At 60.2% G+C, this 15109-nt stretch overlaps 1 protein-coding gene across 7 annotated transcripts in view; it reads left to right on the top strand.

The window, feature by feature from the left end:
• Nucleotides 1-540: 540 nt before the first annotated feature.
• The window catches only part of LOC119147147 (myosin phosphatase Rho interacting protein), an 82038-nt gene continuing 67469 nt past the window's right edge, over nt 541-15109 (top strand). For 4 of the 7 annotated variants that reach the window (XM_037385767.1, XM_037385764.1, XM_037385766.1 and 1 more), the window contains exons 1-3: nt 541-1050; nt 12243-12320; nt 14482-14547. In XM_037385767.1, the coding sequence (XP_037241664.1) occupies nt 931-1050; nt 12243-12320; nt 14482-14547 (264 nt within the window). In that variant the 5' untranslated portion in view covers nt 541-930. The remainder of the gene's footprint in view (nt 1051-12242; nt 12321-14481; nt 14548-15109) is intronic. The other 3 variants (XM_037385769.1, XM_037385770.1, XM_037385768.1) reach the window with 2 other exon arrangements.

Here is a 15109-nt window from a genome sequence, read left to right as displayed (position 1 = left end):
GTGAGGGTCGTGCAGGGTGCGGGGGTGTCTCAGTGCGCCTGGGGGGGGGGGGCTGTGCACAGCGGGGGCCGTGCGTGCTGCAAGGGGCTGGGCACTGGGGGGCGGGGGGCTGGTGCATGGGGGGCTGTGCGAGGCATGGGGGCTGGTGCACAGCGGGGAGGGGGGGCATGGGGGGGCGGGTTGGGGGGGAGGGCATGCACGGTGCGGGGGGGCAGCACACGGGGCGGGGGGGGGGGCGCGCTGAGCCGAGCCGTCCCGAGCTGTGCCGAGTCGTGGCGAACCGAGCCGCGCCGAGCCCGCTCGTGCCCGAGCCGAGCCGAGCCGAGCCGAGCCGAGCCGAGCCGAGCCGAGCCCGCCTCCAGCTGTCAGCGCACCGCCCCTCCCCCACGGCAGAGGGGGCCGAGGCGGCCCCGCCGCGCCCTCCCCTCTCCTTGCATCCCATTGGCCAGGGAGGCCCTTTGTTAGCGGCGGATGCTGCTCTCCATTGGCCCGCGGGAGCGCCCGTCCGCGCTGCGGTGCCGCCCCCCTTTCCGCCTGGCTCCGCGACGCTGGAAACTTTGCGGGCAGCGCAGTCGGCAGCGGCGGCCGCAGCGCCGAGCACCGCCGGGGCCCGCACCGCACCGCCCACCGCGGCCCCCGCTGCCCCCCGGCCATGCGCGCCCGCTGAGCCGCAGCGGAGGCGGCCGCCGGGCAGTTTGCTGCCGTCCCCGGTTTTAATTTGATCTCTTATTTATCAGGGTTTGGGCTTTTTGTGTGATTGTTTTGCGGTGGGTTTTTTGTTTTTGTGGTGTTTGTATTTTTTTTTTTTTTTGTGACGCCCCCCTACCCCCACCCCCCCGCGCTCGGCGGCGGCCGCGGGGCGGCGATGGGCGCGGCGGGCGGGCGCTCCGCGGGGCGCTGAGCGGGCGCGCAGTGGGCGCGGGGCGCGCCATGGCCGCCAAGGACAACCCCTGCAGGAAGTTCCAGGCCAACATTTTCAACAAGAGCAAGTGCCAGAACTGCTTCAAGCCCCGCGAGTCCCACCTGCTCAACGACGAGGACCTTAACCAGGTGCGACCTGCCCCCCCCCCCCCCAACCCCGCTGGTTTCCCCCCCCCAAAAGCCGCCCCGCCCCCTGCCCGCCCCCACGCGGGGCCTGGGTCCCCGGGGGTGTCAGCTGGCCTCGTGGGTAGCCCGGGGTCTCGTGGGTACCTGGTGGCCCCACGGGTACCTCAGATTCCCCTGGGTAGCTTAGGGTCCCGTGGGTGGCCCCTTGGATGGCCCAGGACCCTATAGACAGCGCAGGGTCCCAGGGATGGCTGGGGGTCCCTGGGGCAGCGCAGGGTCCCATGGGTGCCTGCTGGCCCCGGAGCTACCGTGGGTGCCTGTGGGGTCTCCAGGGGTCCTGTGGGGTGCCTGCTGGCCACCTAGATACTGTGGGGCCCCGTGAGTGCCTTGTGCTCCTGTGAGCAGCGTGGGCTGTTGGAGCGGTGTGGGGTCCCGTGGGGTGCCCGCTCACCCCATGGATAGTGCAGGGACCCACAGGTATCCATGAACCCCACAGGGTGTTTGGGAGCCCTGTGGGTGCTGTCTGGTCCCGTAGGGTGTCTAGGGGTCCCATGAGGTGCCTGCTGACCCCAGGGGTGGTGTGGGATCCCATGGAGTGCCTACTGACCCCGCGGAGAGCACAGGGACCCACAGGTATCCATGAACCCCACAGGGCATTCAGGAGGCCCGTGGGTGCTGTCTGGTCATGTGGGGTGTTAAGGGGTCCTGTGGGGTTTATGGTGACTGTGTGGTGTCCCCTGGGGTTCCTGCTGACCCCAGGGGTGGCGTGGGGTCCCATGGGGTGCCTGCTGACCCCACAGATAGCCATGGCCCCCCACTGCCCACTCCCCTGGACCCTCGCCCCGTTCCTGAGGCCGGCAGCGCCTGCACTGGGGGTGATCCCAGCTCGTCTCGGGGTGCCCAGCAGCAGGTGGGGGTATCCTGTGGGCTCCATCCAAAGATCCCGAAAGTCCTGGGAAAAACTCGGCTGCCAACAAAACATCCCCTCCTGGAGGCGCTGGACGTGGCCTCTCCCACCCTACAGCCCCCGGCTTTCCCAGGGGGTCGGGAGAAGACCCCTGCCCCTTCCCGGCGAGGCTCAGCGCGGCCAGGCCGGGGGGCGGCCAGGGCTGGGCCTTCCTCCTCTTCCTCCCAGGCCTGACGCAGGCCCCAGGCTGGCGCGGCCGTAGCGGGGGGTGTTTGGGGTGCGGGGGCCCGTGCGTGGTGTGGGGTAGGGGGCTGTGCTCCCTCCTCCCGCACCTTCCCGGGCCGGGGCTGACATCCCTGCTCCCGATCCTATTATGGCAATGAGATCAGACATATTGCTGTGCTCGCTGGGGGGGCCTGGGGGGGGTGGGTGTATAATGAAATCTGAGGGCTAATATGGAAAAAATGTAACTGGAAAAAATGCCGTGGTGTGTGCGGGAAGGGGCGGGCGGTGGGGAGCGTCGTGGCTGTGCCCAGACAAAGGAGCTATCCCGGAGGGGGTTCGGGAAGAGCCCCCCGCTCCTGGCTGGCCGCTTCCTGCTGCCCCACCTGGGTTCTGCTGCCTGCTGGGTGCAGTGCGTTTGTGTTTTTACTGGGGGGGCTCAAAGCGTTGCACGCTGCCCCCATAGTGCCTGCCTGGCCCTGCTGTGGGGGGCCTGCTGCCCTCCCTGGGGACCCAGAGCCGTGTTTTGGGCAGCCCCTCGTTTGCTTTGTTCCCGTATGGGGTGGCGGGTGGCCCTGGTGGCTGCCACCACCACCGGGCTCCTGTAGGGATGGGGTCAGCCCCGTGCCTGGATCCAGGCCCTGAGTGGGGGCTCCGGTTGGGAAAACAGCGCAATCCTGCTCGGCTTCTCCCTTGCAGCTGGGGTGAAGTAATCCCGCTTCCCAGATAAGATGGTGGCTCTGGTAGCGTGATGCACGCACGCACCCTCCCGCCCTGCTGTGCAGCCCCCAGTGCTGAGGAGCCCCCGGCAGTGGCCAGCCCGGTGCTTGCCCCCTACCCTGCCCACCTCCCCTCCGAATTCATGCCCCTTGTCGGAGGAGGAGGCTCTGTGCTCCGGCGGTGAGCCTGGCTGGATGTGTGGGGGTGTGCTCGCTCCAAAGCACACCCAGGAATAACGGTTCATTTAACAGCTCTAAATGGTTTTGCTGCTTTAACTTTTGGGGTTTTTTATAAGCTTGGTTGGGTAGGGGGGATCCCATGTTGCAGTGTGGGGGCTCCATGCTCAGCGCGTCCCACTCTTCCCCCTGGACAGGGATCGTGTTGGTGATTGCCTAGAGTCAGGCTAGAAAAGCTCTTTTGAGTCATCTGACCTTTCTACTTGGCTTGCAGGAAAGGTGAAGGTACTTCACACTTACGCACTCGTGTCTTTTTTGGACTTTTATATCAGAATACCTGCGTGGGTGTTAGGAGCTGCCCCTCCTGCTTCCCGGGGTGCTCCAGGGTGCTGGAGCCACTCGGGGCAGAGACTGGTGCGTGTTTGCGAAGAGTCACAAATATTTAGCGGTGGTAGTGGATTCCCGTCGTACTTGGGAACGGAGTTAGGAGTGGGGCTGGGAGGGGGAAATCCAGCCCCAAACATCAGGATTAATGAGCTGGAGCTCTCTAATAATAATCAGACTTAGCGTTTCCAACTTCAAAGGGCTGCGCAGATGCTAAGTCTCTAATCCCGGGAGCGCTGTGTTCACGAGTTGTTTTTGTGCGTGGCTGTGCTGCTGGACGGGGGTCAGTGTGACTTGGGGTGGCTATGTGTGGTCCCACCACCTGTTGGAGCCCTGGCTGTGTCCCCCCCCCCCCCGGGGCTGCTGAAGGGAGGTGACATGCCCTTGACATTCCGCCCTCCACCCCCCCACCCCAACCTACGTTTGACCTTCTGGGGTGCCCACATGGCATGGGGAAAACTGGGTCAGTCGCCATGTCTGCTCCCCCCCCCCGGGAAGGTCTGTTGCTGTGGGTCTGTCCTGATGACCCTGGGCGCTGGTGTGGGTGCTCGGAGCCCTGCGATCCTGTGCTGTGGCAGGATCTAGCCCGTGGTCCCTGGCAGACACGATGCTGTTGATGGCTCTGTCCTGGCTGCTCCACCCACCTGTCGCCAGCTCTCTTTGTGCTGCCCCTTTCCTGGCAAGGGAGAAATTCCCTTTTCATGGGAATTCCCTCTTTTCCTGGCAAGGCGTGCCTGCGCTGGCACCGCACGGTCCCCTTTAACCTCCTGCAGACCTTGTGTGGAGGTCAGCTCTCCAGACCCTGCCCTGGGAAGATGGATGGGACCCTCTTCCATCTCCAGGAAGAAAGCTGGCCTGGCCAGCGGGACCCTCTTCCCAAGGAAGCCACCCAGGGCCCTGCTGGACCATAGGGGTGTCCCCATGGGGTCCCTGCTCTCCATGCTGGCTGGCCCAGGCCGAGCTGTGCTGGTGCACACATGCCTTTGGTTCCTAGGGAAGATGAAGCCCCCCACAACAGGAACAGGCTGGGAATTAACCTCAAAATTACGCTTGGCCTGAATTGGAAAAGCAGAGTGTAAAGCAGTTGCTTTTAATGTTCTCCATGCGTGTGCTCTCTCGGGGCATGGGGACTGGCACAGATAGAGGAATTTCAAGACGTCTTTCCAGCTACCAGTGTGGGGTTTTTTTCGGTTTTTTTCTTTTTTTTTTCTTTTTTTTTTTGAGATCTGGGCATGGATGCCCAGAGGACCACCCAGTTAGAAAATGGAGCTCACAGACTTTTCCCACTGCCTCCTCTTGCCCCGGCCTGTGACACCCCTGCCCAGCAGTGGAGGGGTGTGTGTGTGTGGTTATTTCCACCTCTCCCCTGTTGGACTTTATCACTTTCCTACTGTTCTGGCCTCTAAACAGCTGGCCACCAGCAGCCCTGGGACTGGAGAGTGTCGACTGGGCTCGCAGACTTGGCTTTGCTCTGGGGCATTGCATTGACGGGGCTGTGATGCCCTGGGCCAGGGTCTTATCCTGGCTCTGTGCATTGTCCAAAGGGCAAAAAGGTGAGGTATTGTGTCCTGGGCCTGCTTTTGCCTCCACCCTGTACTCCTTGGGGGAGGAGAAGCCCCTCTTTCCTGGAAAGCAGCCCCCACACTTGCATTCCCTGCTCCCAGCTGCTTGTATCATGCTGCAAAAATCCGCCTGTACTTGACTAATGATTAGGACCGAACAGGGGAAGATTCTCTGCAAATGTCAAACCCGCCTCCATCGGTGGCTGCAGCGGGCAGGGCCGTGGGGGGCACAGCCAGAGGAGCTGGGGTGGGCAGGGTCATGGTGGCTGTCCCCCACGGGCAGCATCCCACCCTTGGAGAGTGGCATGCAGGCGGTGAAGGCAGTGGGTTCTCGGGGGGGAGTGTCAAGTTGGGTGCTGTGGTCAGCTTTGGGTGCACTAAACCCTCTGTGTGGCCCCGGGGAAGGGACATGGTGGTGCCTTTGGGTGCTGGAGAGCCATCTGCTTTGCACACTTATTTGCTGCTGTTTTTTTTTACATGGCGCTGCACCTTATCTGCTCTGGCACACTCCAGCACTCTGGAGAGATGTTGTGGCTTCTCCCAGGTGCTGAGGAAGCCCCATCGTGAGAGGTGTTTAGATACGCCTGCGGGCTTTGGGGCTGCTCGAGGAGGGCGTGCTGGGATTACAAAGCCCGTCCTTTCCCACTTCCATTTTGCTGCTGCTGGACAAATGGCGCTGACCGCAGCCGACCCCTTCCAGCTCTTGCTCCAGCCGCCCAAGCCGATGGCAGCGCTTGGACCCAAGTGCAGCCCTGGTGCCAGGGCCAGGGTATTTGCAGAGAGACGGGCCGTTTGCACGGAGGGTGAATTCAACCTTTCCCCTTCCTGTTCCTCTGGTCGGTCGGTCACTCCCGCTGCCCACGCAGCAAACTGCCCTGGTAACTTTGTTCCTTGGGGTTTGCCGACAGCTGGGTCACGGTTGCCGGTGTGCCGTGCACGGTGACTGCCGGCCACCCCACGGCAGTGGCACCTTGTGCTTCTCGTGCCCCAGGTCCAGTCTGGTCTGGTTTGGCCTCTTCCTGCACAGTGAGATGTGTTGGTGGAGAAAACCTGGCCTGGGTGATTTGGAGCTTCGGCAGCAGCCAGGTCATGCCCACACCTGTGCTGCACAAGTATATTTTTGCAGGAGGTGGATGGAGAGGTGGCTGTCACCACGTGTCCAGGGTGGTCCCCGGGAGATGCCCAGGTCTTGGCCTAGAAAAAGCACAATTTGGGCTGAGCCCAGGGACAGCGAGCAGCTGGATGTGGAGCTGGGGGATAGAGAGTGCTTTTGCTCCAGGAGCGGCTGTGGACACCCACTGGCAGCACAGCAGCCTCCTGCGCTGGGGTTTGGCCCTGCTCCGTTGTGCATCGCCAAGTGACATACAGTGGAGGGGAAATACTGTACAGGCAGGGAAACAGAGATGTAAGCGGCTTAACCACCGAGGCTGGGCAATGTCCCCGGCCCTTGGGATTGCCGCCGGAGCATGGGTTTGCACAGTGGTGTTTGCAGAGCCTCCCGCCGGCCGGGGTCGCAGGTCTCCAGCGGTCCATGCAGCAGCCCGCTGCGAGCGTGCAAAATGTTAAGTGATGCCTGTCTCTCAGTTCCTAAAAGCTGTGCTGTGGGCAGGAAAGCCTGCTTGGGTATTGCATCCCATTCCCCTCCCAAACACCATGTCACCTTCCTCATTCCTGCCAGGTGATGGCTGCTCTGACTCGCCCATCAGCGATGTTCTCTCTGGCTCCAAGGTGTGCATAACTGAGCAGAGCTGAAACCACCCAGATTTCCTCTTTCAAGGTTGCAACAACAGCATTTGTGGTGACTTTCCCCTTGAGCTGTGCTAGAAATGGGTCCCTGCCTCTGGGGAACCCCGAGTGGTTCAGGAGGCGGTGGACAGGGGACCTTACTGTCTCCACTCTGGGGGCCATGCTCTCCTGCGGGTCTGGCTGAGAGCTGTGACCCTGTTGCCCTGCCCTGAGTGCAGGGAACAGCAGGCGCTGCTGCTGCTTTCAAAGAAGCTCCTTTTGGTGAATATTTGGACTGAACACATAGAGGTGGTGAGACAGGAGTTACCATGGGTTTACCCACAGCCTTGGCCAGGCTGGGGACATCGGACATCGCTTTCTCGTGGGGTTGCTGGAAGCCCTGGCACTGCTTCCCTCGTGCACAGGGCTCTCTGTATTCAGTGGTGGAGGCAGAGGCTAAAGCTCCGCTGCAATGGTCCATTTTTTTTCCCCTTCCCGCTCTGTTGCCAAGCCTGAACAAAACAAGCCCTGCCTCCACCCGAGACAGGCTGATTACGTCTGCCGGCAGCCTAAACAGATTATCCCTCCCGCCACGCGCTCGGAGCCAGGGCTCTCCTGGCGATGGATTCAGACTTCCCTTGGAGCACGTTGGGGTGGGTGGGGACTGGCTGTGGGGGCATCCCCAGCCCACCTGGCTGTCCCAGCACCCCGATGGGGATGTGGGTGCTCTGCCAGGGAGCTGAATTTGGACCCTAAGAGGAGATGTGGATGTCAGCAAAGCTCTCCTGTTCCACCTTGTGCTGTGAGCTCCTGTGGGGCACTGCGTGGCCGGTGCTGTGCGACTGCTCAGTGCTGCCAAGCACCCTGCTTGGCTGGCTGGTTTGCGTTGGGGAGGGAGGAGGTGAAGGTGCCACGGACAAACACAGCAGACGTGAAATTCCATCCAACAGGCGTGCTGCTTGGTGTCGCAGCCCACCTCCAGCCCTGTGACCTGGCGCTCTGTGGGTTGTTATGCTCCTGTGACCTGTTCTGCCTGCTGGAAGCGGGTGATGGTGCCTTCTCTGCCCTGGGGATGTGCAGAGGTTCCTTGATCACCATGGACTTTGGAAGTGCTGAGTGGTTCTGCATATCTGTGGATCCCAGTCCCTTGGCTGCTGGGAATTGCATTCCCAGTGCTGGTGAAGCTGGTTGGGGTGGGGTGACTTGTGTCCGGGCCTGGGCAGCATCAGCGCAGCAGCCTGACAGCTTTGTGTAAACGGAGCTGGGGCCGCTTCGTTCTCCACTTCCTCCCACCCGTGTGCTGCCAGTGCTGGCCTGGGTGCTCGGCTGGAGGCGGCGTGTGTCCCCCTCCCCGTGATGCAGCACAGAGCTGCAGGCCCAGGGCACCGATGCAGTGGCTGGGGCAGCGACCTGAGAGGCAGGTGAGGGGCTGTGAGCACCCGCAGCACAGCTCCAGTGGTGGGCCCTGAAGCTAAGCAGGGCCGGGCAGGATCAGAGGTGGGATGGGATATGATACCTGGGAGTTCCCAGAGGTGCGACAGGAAGCGGAGCGGTGACGCTGGGGCGTTTCTGCATGAGTCAGCCTCTGCTGGTCCCACAGGCCCTGATGGAACTGGCCACTGTGGGGCTCCAGCCCAGCCGCATGTCCCATGCAGTGGTGCCCCTGGAAGGTGCTGAGGCTATATCACGGGTTTTTTGGGTGCTGAGGTGCCGGCAGATCTCCCAGAGTGGTGAGGCACTGGCTTAGGCACCTCCTGGCCAAGGTCATGGCGGGTGGTTGGCTCCATCACCGCAAGCCGTGCCAGAGGAACCGGCTCTCCTCTTCCTGCCTGCCCTGCGAGTGTTGCCCCACCCTATACATGGATGCATCGCGCTGACAGTAGCTGCCTTCCACTCTGCTTTCCACATCATTTTGTGGCTCACCCCTTCGGCCACGTATCGTCTGAATAAAAGCAAAGCTGCCCAGTACCCAAGCATCCTGTGTGGCTGCTTCCTGCGAGAAACCGCCTGGAGCTGCCCTTCGAACGTCGTCAGACCTTGCGGGAGGTGGACAGGGCTCTGCGTGGCCAAAGGCATCCTGGGAGCCCCGGGACTGCTCTAATGCCATCCCTTAATGTGAGGTTGGACGGATCTGCTTGGGCAAGGGAAGTTTTTGCTCTGAGCTCTTGCTCAGTGCTGGGTGTTCCATTTTCCTCCTCTTGCTGAGCTCTCCGGAGAAAGCTGAGCTGGTGCGAAGCGACGTGCGGCTCTGGCTCCATCCTGGTGTGGTAACACTCCCCTGGACCAGCCTCCCACAGCGGCTTCAAGAAGGTTTATTTTAAACCTCGCTTCAGCAGGGCCATTCCAATGCAGGTGTGGTGGGTTTATTTCAGACACTTTATGCGCTGATTCATATCCCTTTTATTTATGCTTACCTCTCTGGGCATTTGCTTGGTTTTAGCAGTAGCTTGTTTTAGTTTGCCTTTAAAAAGCGCTGCTGCGTGTTCATCTGTTGGTGGGTGGAACCAGGCTGCCCACGCCGGCTGGCTCTAATTCATACCTTTCAGCTATTTTGGTTTCAATATCTGAAATTGGATGCTTCTGCTGAAATAAGTATAGCCCACTGGTGCGTTTTTGTGACACCCGTGAAGAAATGACTGTGCTCCATGTTAAGGGCATGTATTTCGGTGCTTGGTGCTTTATATGTGGTCAGTTGAGCCAGAATTGGGGTGTTTGAGGGCAAAATGATGTCTGCTGAAGGTTGTGAGCCAGGCAGGGTTTCGTGCCTGTAATAGTGGGTTAAGGCTGCTCGGTGCTGGCCCTGGTGGTGGTGTCCTCCGTTTGGGTTTCACGGTTACTTCCTCCCTGGTGTGGCACTCAGAATTGCGTACTACCTGTCACACGCGGTGCTGTGTGTGGCTGGATGCTGCTGGGGTGCGCAGGATGGCGTGGGATAGTCCTCTTGGGTGGGGGTGGGGGGAGCTGCAGTGCTGGGGCTTGGGTCAGAGAGAGGTTTTGCTCGTGGGGCTTTGCTGGGGTGAGCTCTTGGCCGTGCCTAGGGGCTCTGCTGGGGCACGGAGGGGAAGATCAGGGGGTGGAGGAAGGCTGAGCCTTGGGAACAGCTCTGCTGCCCGTAGCGTCACCGCTGGGGGATCCTTGGGACTCCACCTTGGCATGGCGGTGCTGAGTGCTGGGGATGCTGCGTCCTGCCTGTGCTGTCATCTGCTTCCTTGTTCCTGGGTGGTGGAGGCTACCTGCAATGACTTCTCCAGCACCAGAGCCGGTTGCTCAGGGCTCACCGCGTTGCCTCTCATGGGAGTTTGGGGACCCTCTTCCCTGCTGCAGTGGCTCATTGAAGGTGCTTCCTGGCTCTCTGGTGGGTCATCCTTAGCCATTTATTTGCAATTTTGCTTTTCCCCCCTGTAAAACAGAAGAGAAATTTGGGAAAGGCGTTGTAGGTGGCTCTGCCCAAGCCACACGGGAGACCGCGGCCCCGTCCTGGCATGGTAGGGAGCGGCAGGAGCCCCCCACTCCAAAGTCCTCCCCTGGCGTGGGCATGGATGTGTCACGGGTGCCTTTGGGTGGGGGCATGGGGCGGGCTGCCAGCGGGACGCACCGGGGGAGTGGCGGAGCACGGCTCACCCGCTGGGCGCTGGCAGCGTGGGCGGCGCGGGGCCGGGCGCAGAGCGGGTGCTGAGCGGGTGCCGCGCCGGCTGGGGGGCAGCGTGGGGGCCATGGGCGAGCAGGGCGCCAGCACCCAGGTGAGCAGGACAGGGCTGGTGGGGGGCTCCTCGCCAAACCCGGGGAGGGCTGGGGGCTGCCGGGCCAGCGGGGTGCCCTCCTGTGCCAGCGTGGCCCCCGGTGTGGGTGAGGCTCGTGCTGATCGTGGGAACAGGCGGGCGCAGGGATGCCCCGGGCCCCGGGGAGGGAGGGAGGGAAGCAACTCCCCCCAACTGGATCCCACTCCCAGCACTCATTTTTATTGTTTTTAATCCCCTTTACAGAGAGGGGGAAGGAAGGAAGGTCTTCTCAAATCATGTTTTCCCAGCTGCCGGGAGAGCAACACCTAGAGCTGATATGTCATGTTCTCAGGGGGGGATAAGAGATTTTTGTTATTTCTTTTTCACTTTACAAACAGTAAAAGGGCTCCTCCGGCTTGTTTCCAGTTTGCTTACTCAGTGCTTCATGCATTTGACAGTTTTTGGTGCATAGGCAGTTTCTTCTATTGTTTGCAGGGATTTTTCCAGAGGGGAAACTTTTTTTTTAACATTACAAAACCACAGAAACTGGCAGGAGGAATCTAGGGGAGGTACTGAATTGGAAACGGTTTTAAGCTTTAAGGGGAGAGAGTTAAAAAAAGAGAAAAAAAGAACGAAAGCAATGAGATTAACCAAATAATTTTGAGAGGAGCTGGGAACATGTGTCCTTGTCACTGTGCAGCTGGGCTGGGCGTGCACGGATGTTTCATGGTGGAAAGCAGCGTCCCTGGACCCAGGGGCTCCCGAAGCTGGATCTGCCCTGGGTTTCCTCCCTCCCGGCCCATCCCAGTACCTCTGCGGAGCCGCCTCACTGGTGTGGCAATGCCGTGCCACTCTTGCACACCAGCGTTTGGCCCCAACCCTTGCCAGGAATGGAGTTGGCTAATAGCTTGCAGCATGACAGGCAGCAGGAACGGTGCCCATAGGACTTTGCGGAGGAGGACATGCCTGGTGCCCATCCCCATCCCACTGCTCGCCATCACCTGGGTCTGCTTCGCGCCTGCCACTTCTGTGCCCAAACCACTGGTGGAGAGAGCCTGGATATTTTTTTTCCACTGATAAACGGCAGTGCTGCAAGACATTTCTTTCCGGGTATTCTTTCCCTTTCTCTTCCCGCCTGGCCGAATGAGCTGTTTTCCCTCTGCCTGGCTCTGACCTTCCTGCGTGCTCGGCCGTGGGCTGCTGGAAGCCGCTGGCGGGGAGGAGCAGGCTGGCAGGGGCCACCCCTGCGGGGAAACGGGTGTTGGATGTGCACGGCACGGGAAGCGGCTGTGAGCTGGAGAACTGCCAGCACTGGGTAGTTTTTCCTCTCTTAATTAACAAAAGGAAAACATCGAGCTCTCCTTTGGAGTATGTTTTTGCTTTGGAGTAGAGGCACGCTGCCGATGGCGAGGGGAAGAGATGTCTGTGAGGACGGGCTCTGCAGCTTGGCAGTACCTGGGAGGTTGATGCTCTCGGTGCAGTGCCATGCAGAAACGGCAGTTTAGTGTTTGTGGCTGGGATTTTACCCCATCCAGAGTCCTCATTTCAGTCCCGTTTGCACGTAGCGTACATAACACCATGGGCTGCCATCAGGCATCGTGTTCCCTGCACTGGCAGGGCTGAGTTTGCCTGTGTGCAGGAGCCTGAACTCATGCTGCTGCCTTCATACCGGGCACTGGTGTGGTTTCCTGTGGTCCCTGACCATCGATGCCCCACGGTGCTGGTCACTGTGAGCCAGTTTCCTCTGTGCCTGATGTATTTCTCTGCTGTTTCTTTGCAGGCCAAACCCATTTACGGCGGCTGGCTGCTGCTGGCCCCAGAAGGAACGGACTTTGACAACCCTGTCCATCGCTCGCGGGTAAGGGAAGCAGAGATGTCCTCTCCTCATGCTGTGGGTGGGGGTGGCAGGAGCAGCAGTGAGGGCCTGTCTGTGCCCGCATAGACGGCTGCAGCCCTGGGATTGCCGCAGGCATCTCCATGCACCCAGCCCCTTGTGCAAACCAGGAAACCAGGAGATGTTTCCTGCAGCAGGGCTTGAATGCCTTCTCTGGGATGTGAAGTGTCTGTGCTGGGCAGCAGGCTGGGGCACTGCACGTGCTGGGCAGGCTCAGTCCATGCAGTTTTATTGCATGCTGCTGTTGCTTCTAGATGCCTTGATGCTGCTCTGGTTGGCATCTGGTTGGCCTGACATGTGCCACACTGTTGGGAAGGTGCTCAAGCTGGCAGGATTTGGGCTGTGCTGGGACCATCAGTAAGGCAACCACTTTCCCTTTGGAGCTTGGAAACAGCTGCTTTATTTTCTGCAGCTCATCACGGGCATGCCCAGAGCCCTGGAGGGAGGCTGCATCCCATCCACTGATGCAGATACCTACCCCTGTGCCAGGCAGATCCTGCAGCAAGGAAGGGGGTGAGAGGTGGTTCCCATGTGCTATAACCCTGCAGAGCTCTGAAGCCTGGCAGCAGAGACCCGCAGACAGAGCGGGGCACACTCGGCTCCTGCCTAAAGGGGTTTGCTTGTGCCTTGGAGAAACAACAGCATCGTGGGGGGTTGGAGCATGCGCTGCTTTCCTGCCCTGGGAGGTGTGAGGCCCATAAGGGCATGGCCAGGCTGACGTCATTTCACCACTGGCTTGTGACGAAGACTCCCAGCCTGTCCCCAAGCTGCTTTTCCCGGGAACTTGCTGCTGAGGCCGCCAGGACAGGGCTGTTTTCTGCGTGGGAGGGATGGCAGTGGTCCGTGAACCTTCTGTCACGCAGCCAAAATGCTCTTGGAGCTGCTAGTAATAAAAAAAAAAATAAAAATTCTCCCGAGTGAACAAGAATTGAGTTCTGAGTTCAGCCTGGGGTATATGGGTCATTATTTGGAGTCACATCTAGTCGTAGGCTGGCCCAGCATTAAGGGGACATGGGACTCTGGTCCCCCCCAGAGCAGAGGCTGCCCGCTAAGCTGCGGCATGCAGAGGTCCACAGGGTCCTCCACAGTTTTGCTTGTCCCTGAGGACCTTGGACTTTGCCTGGAGGGCTGAGAAAAGCAAGATAAGAGTTGCTGCACTGGGGCTATGAATCTAGGACCTTTTTTATTTCAGCCTGCTCAACCAGTTTTTGCTCTTGGCTGAAAACAACCTGGCACACAGCAAAAAAAAAAAAGGCCATTTTCCAGCCAGATCAGTTCTCCAATCTGTTTTGCTGCGTGGCTACAGAAGCAGCAGTGCCAGCACAGTGCCAGGGGAAGCAGGACCACCAGGGCAGTACCTCCCCTGGAGGTGCAGCCACCAGCCAAATCGAGCTCAGGCACTGCTAGGGGACATCTAACATGACACCCTGTCACCCTGCAGGGCCAGGTGCTGGAATAGATGACACAGGATGAAGCTGAGGGCTGGGAGCACTTAGGTGAGGGATCCTTCTGGTGACCTGCATATCTTGAGTCTCTTGGAGAGCAGTGATGGGACTTGTGGGCTTCCTTTGGGAGAGGAGGAAAGTCCTCGTTCCAGCCTAGGAGCTGGAGGCTTTTGTCACTGGTTATTTTTGTCCCCTGCATGGTTAAACCAGGCCAGCTTGGGGTCTGTCTGGACGCAGAGAGGAATGGGATGGGGAAGCAACCCCGAAACAGCCGCCTCTTGGGTGCCCGCAAAGCCAGGCAGTAAATCGGCACGGGGCAATGCGGGCTGCTACGAGCAGACCTCCGGCAGAGCTGAGCTTTGCTTTGCAAAGCCCACAGCACCCAGAACCGCTGGGTTTGGGGCGTGAGGGGCTGAGCAGGAATACTTCTGCGACATTCATCATTCTTTAGGAACGGTCTCCACAGTGCTGGGGGGAGGTCCGCCCTACTTTTTTGGCAGCTGTGGGCCAGTGCTCAGTGAGACCTGAGCACATGTCCTGTTGACACAAGTCCCCTGCCACGAAGGGATTTCAGTGTCTTTTCTCTGCCCCAGCTTTGCGGTGTGCAGCCCTGGTGCCCCAGATGAGGCCTGGGGACTGGTGGGCGCTGCCGTGACCCACCTTGCTCTCTTCTCTTGCAGAAATGGCAGCGTCGGTTCTTCATCCTCTACGAGCACGGGCTGCTGCGCTACGCCCTCGACGAGATGGTAAGTGCTGCTCGGCCAAGGCATGTGGCCACTGTGTTCAGGCTGTGGGGATCAGCCAGGGCCACCTCTGCTGCCCTTGGAGGAGCCTGGGGTGATGCTCCTGGTACGAGACATGAGGCGGTCTCTGCTATACTGGTGAAGAGTTGTGCTTGCTGGGTTTGACTTAATGCCAGGCTGGGTTTGCGTGGGAGCTTGGCGGACAGCCTGCGGAGGATGGTGGGTGTTTTGGAGGTGTGTGAGTCCTACCTGGCATGAGATCAATCAGTTGCCAACAGATCCTGCTCTGACAGGGAGTGCTGAGGGGTCCCCAAAGTCATCCCCTCTCCTTTCTGTCCGTTTCCTTGGTGCCAGCTGGGGTTTGGTGGCAGTGAATCGCCTTGGCAGTGCCTGGGAAGGAGGCCCTGTCTGGCGATGTCCATGGAAAGTAGGTCAGCTGGAACGCCTTCCTGCTGCTTGCCCGCCTCGGAGCCGCGGCACATTGCCGGCACTGTGGGGAGACGAAAGGAAGGGAAACCTGTCCACTGCGAGCCGCAGAGCAGGACTGGTGAGCCCAGCAGGGTCA

This window comes from Falco rusticolus, chromosome 4 (assembly GCF_015220075.1).
Source record: "Falco rusticolus isolate bFalRus1 chromosome 4, bFalRus1.pri, whole genome shotgun sequence".
Taxonomy (NCBI): Eukaryota; Metazoa; Chordata; class Aves; order Falconiformes; family Falconidae; genus Falco; species Falco rusticolus.
The sequence above is the reverse complement of the archived record's forward strand: the minus strand, read 5'-3'. Positions and strand labels throughout refer to the sequence as shown.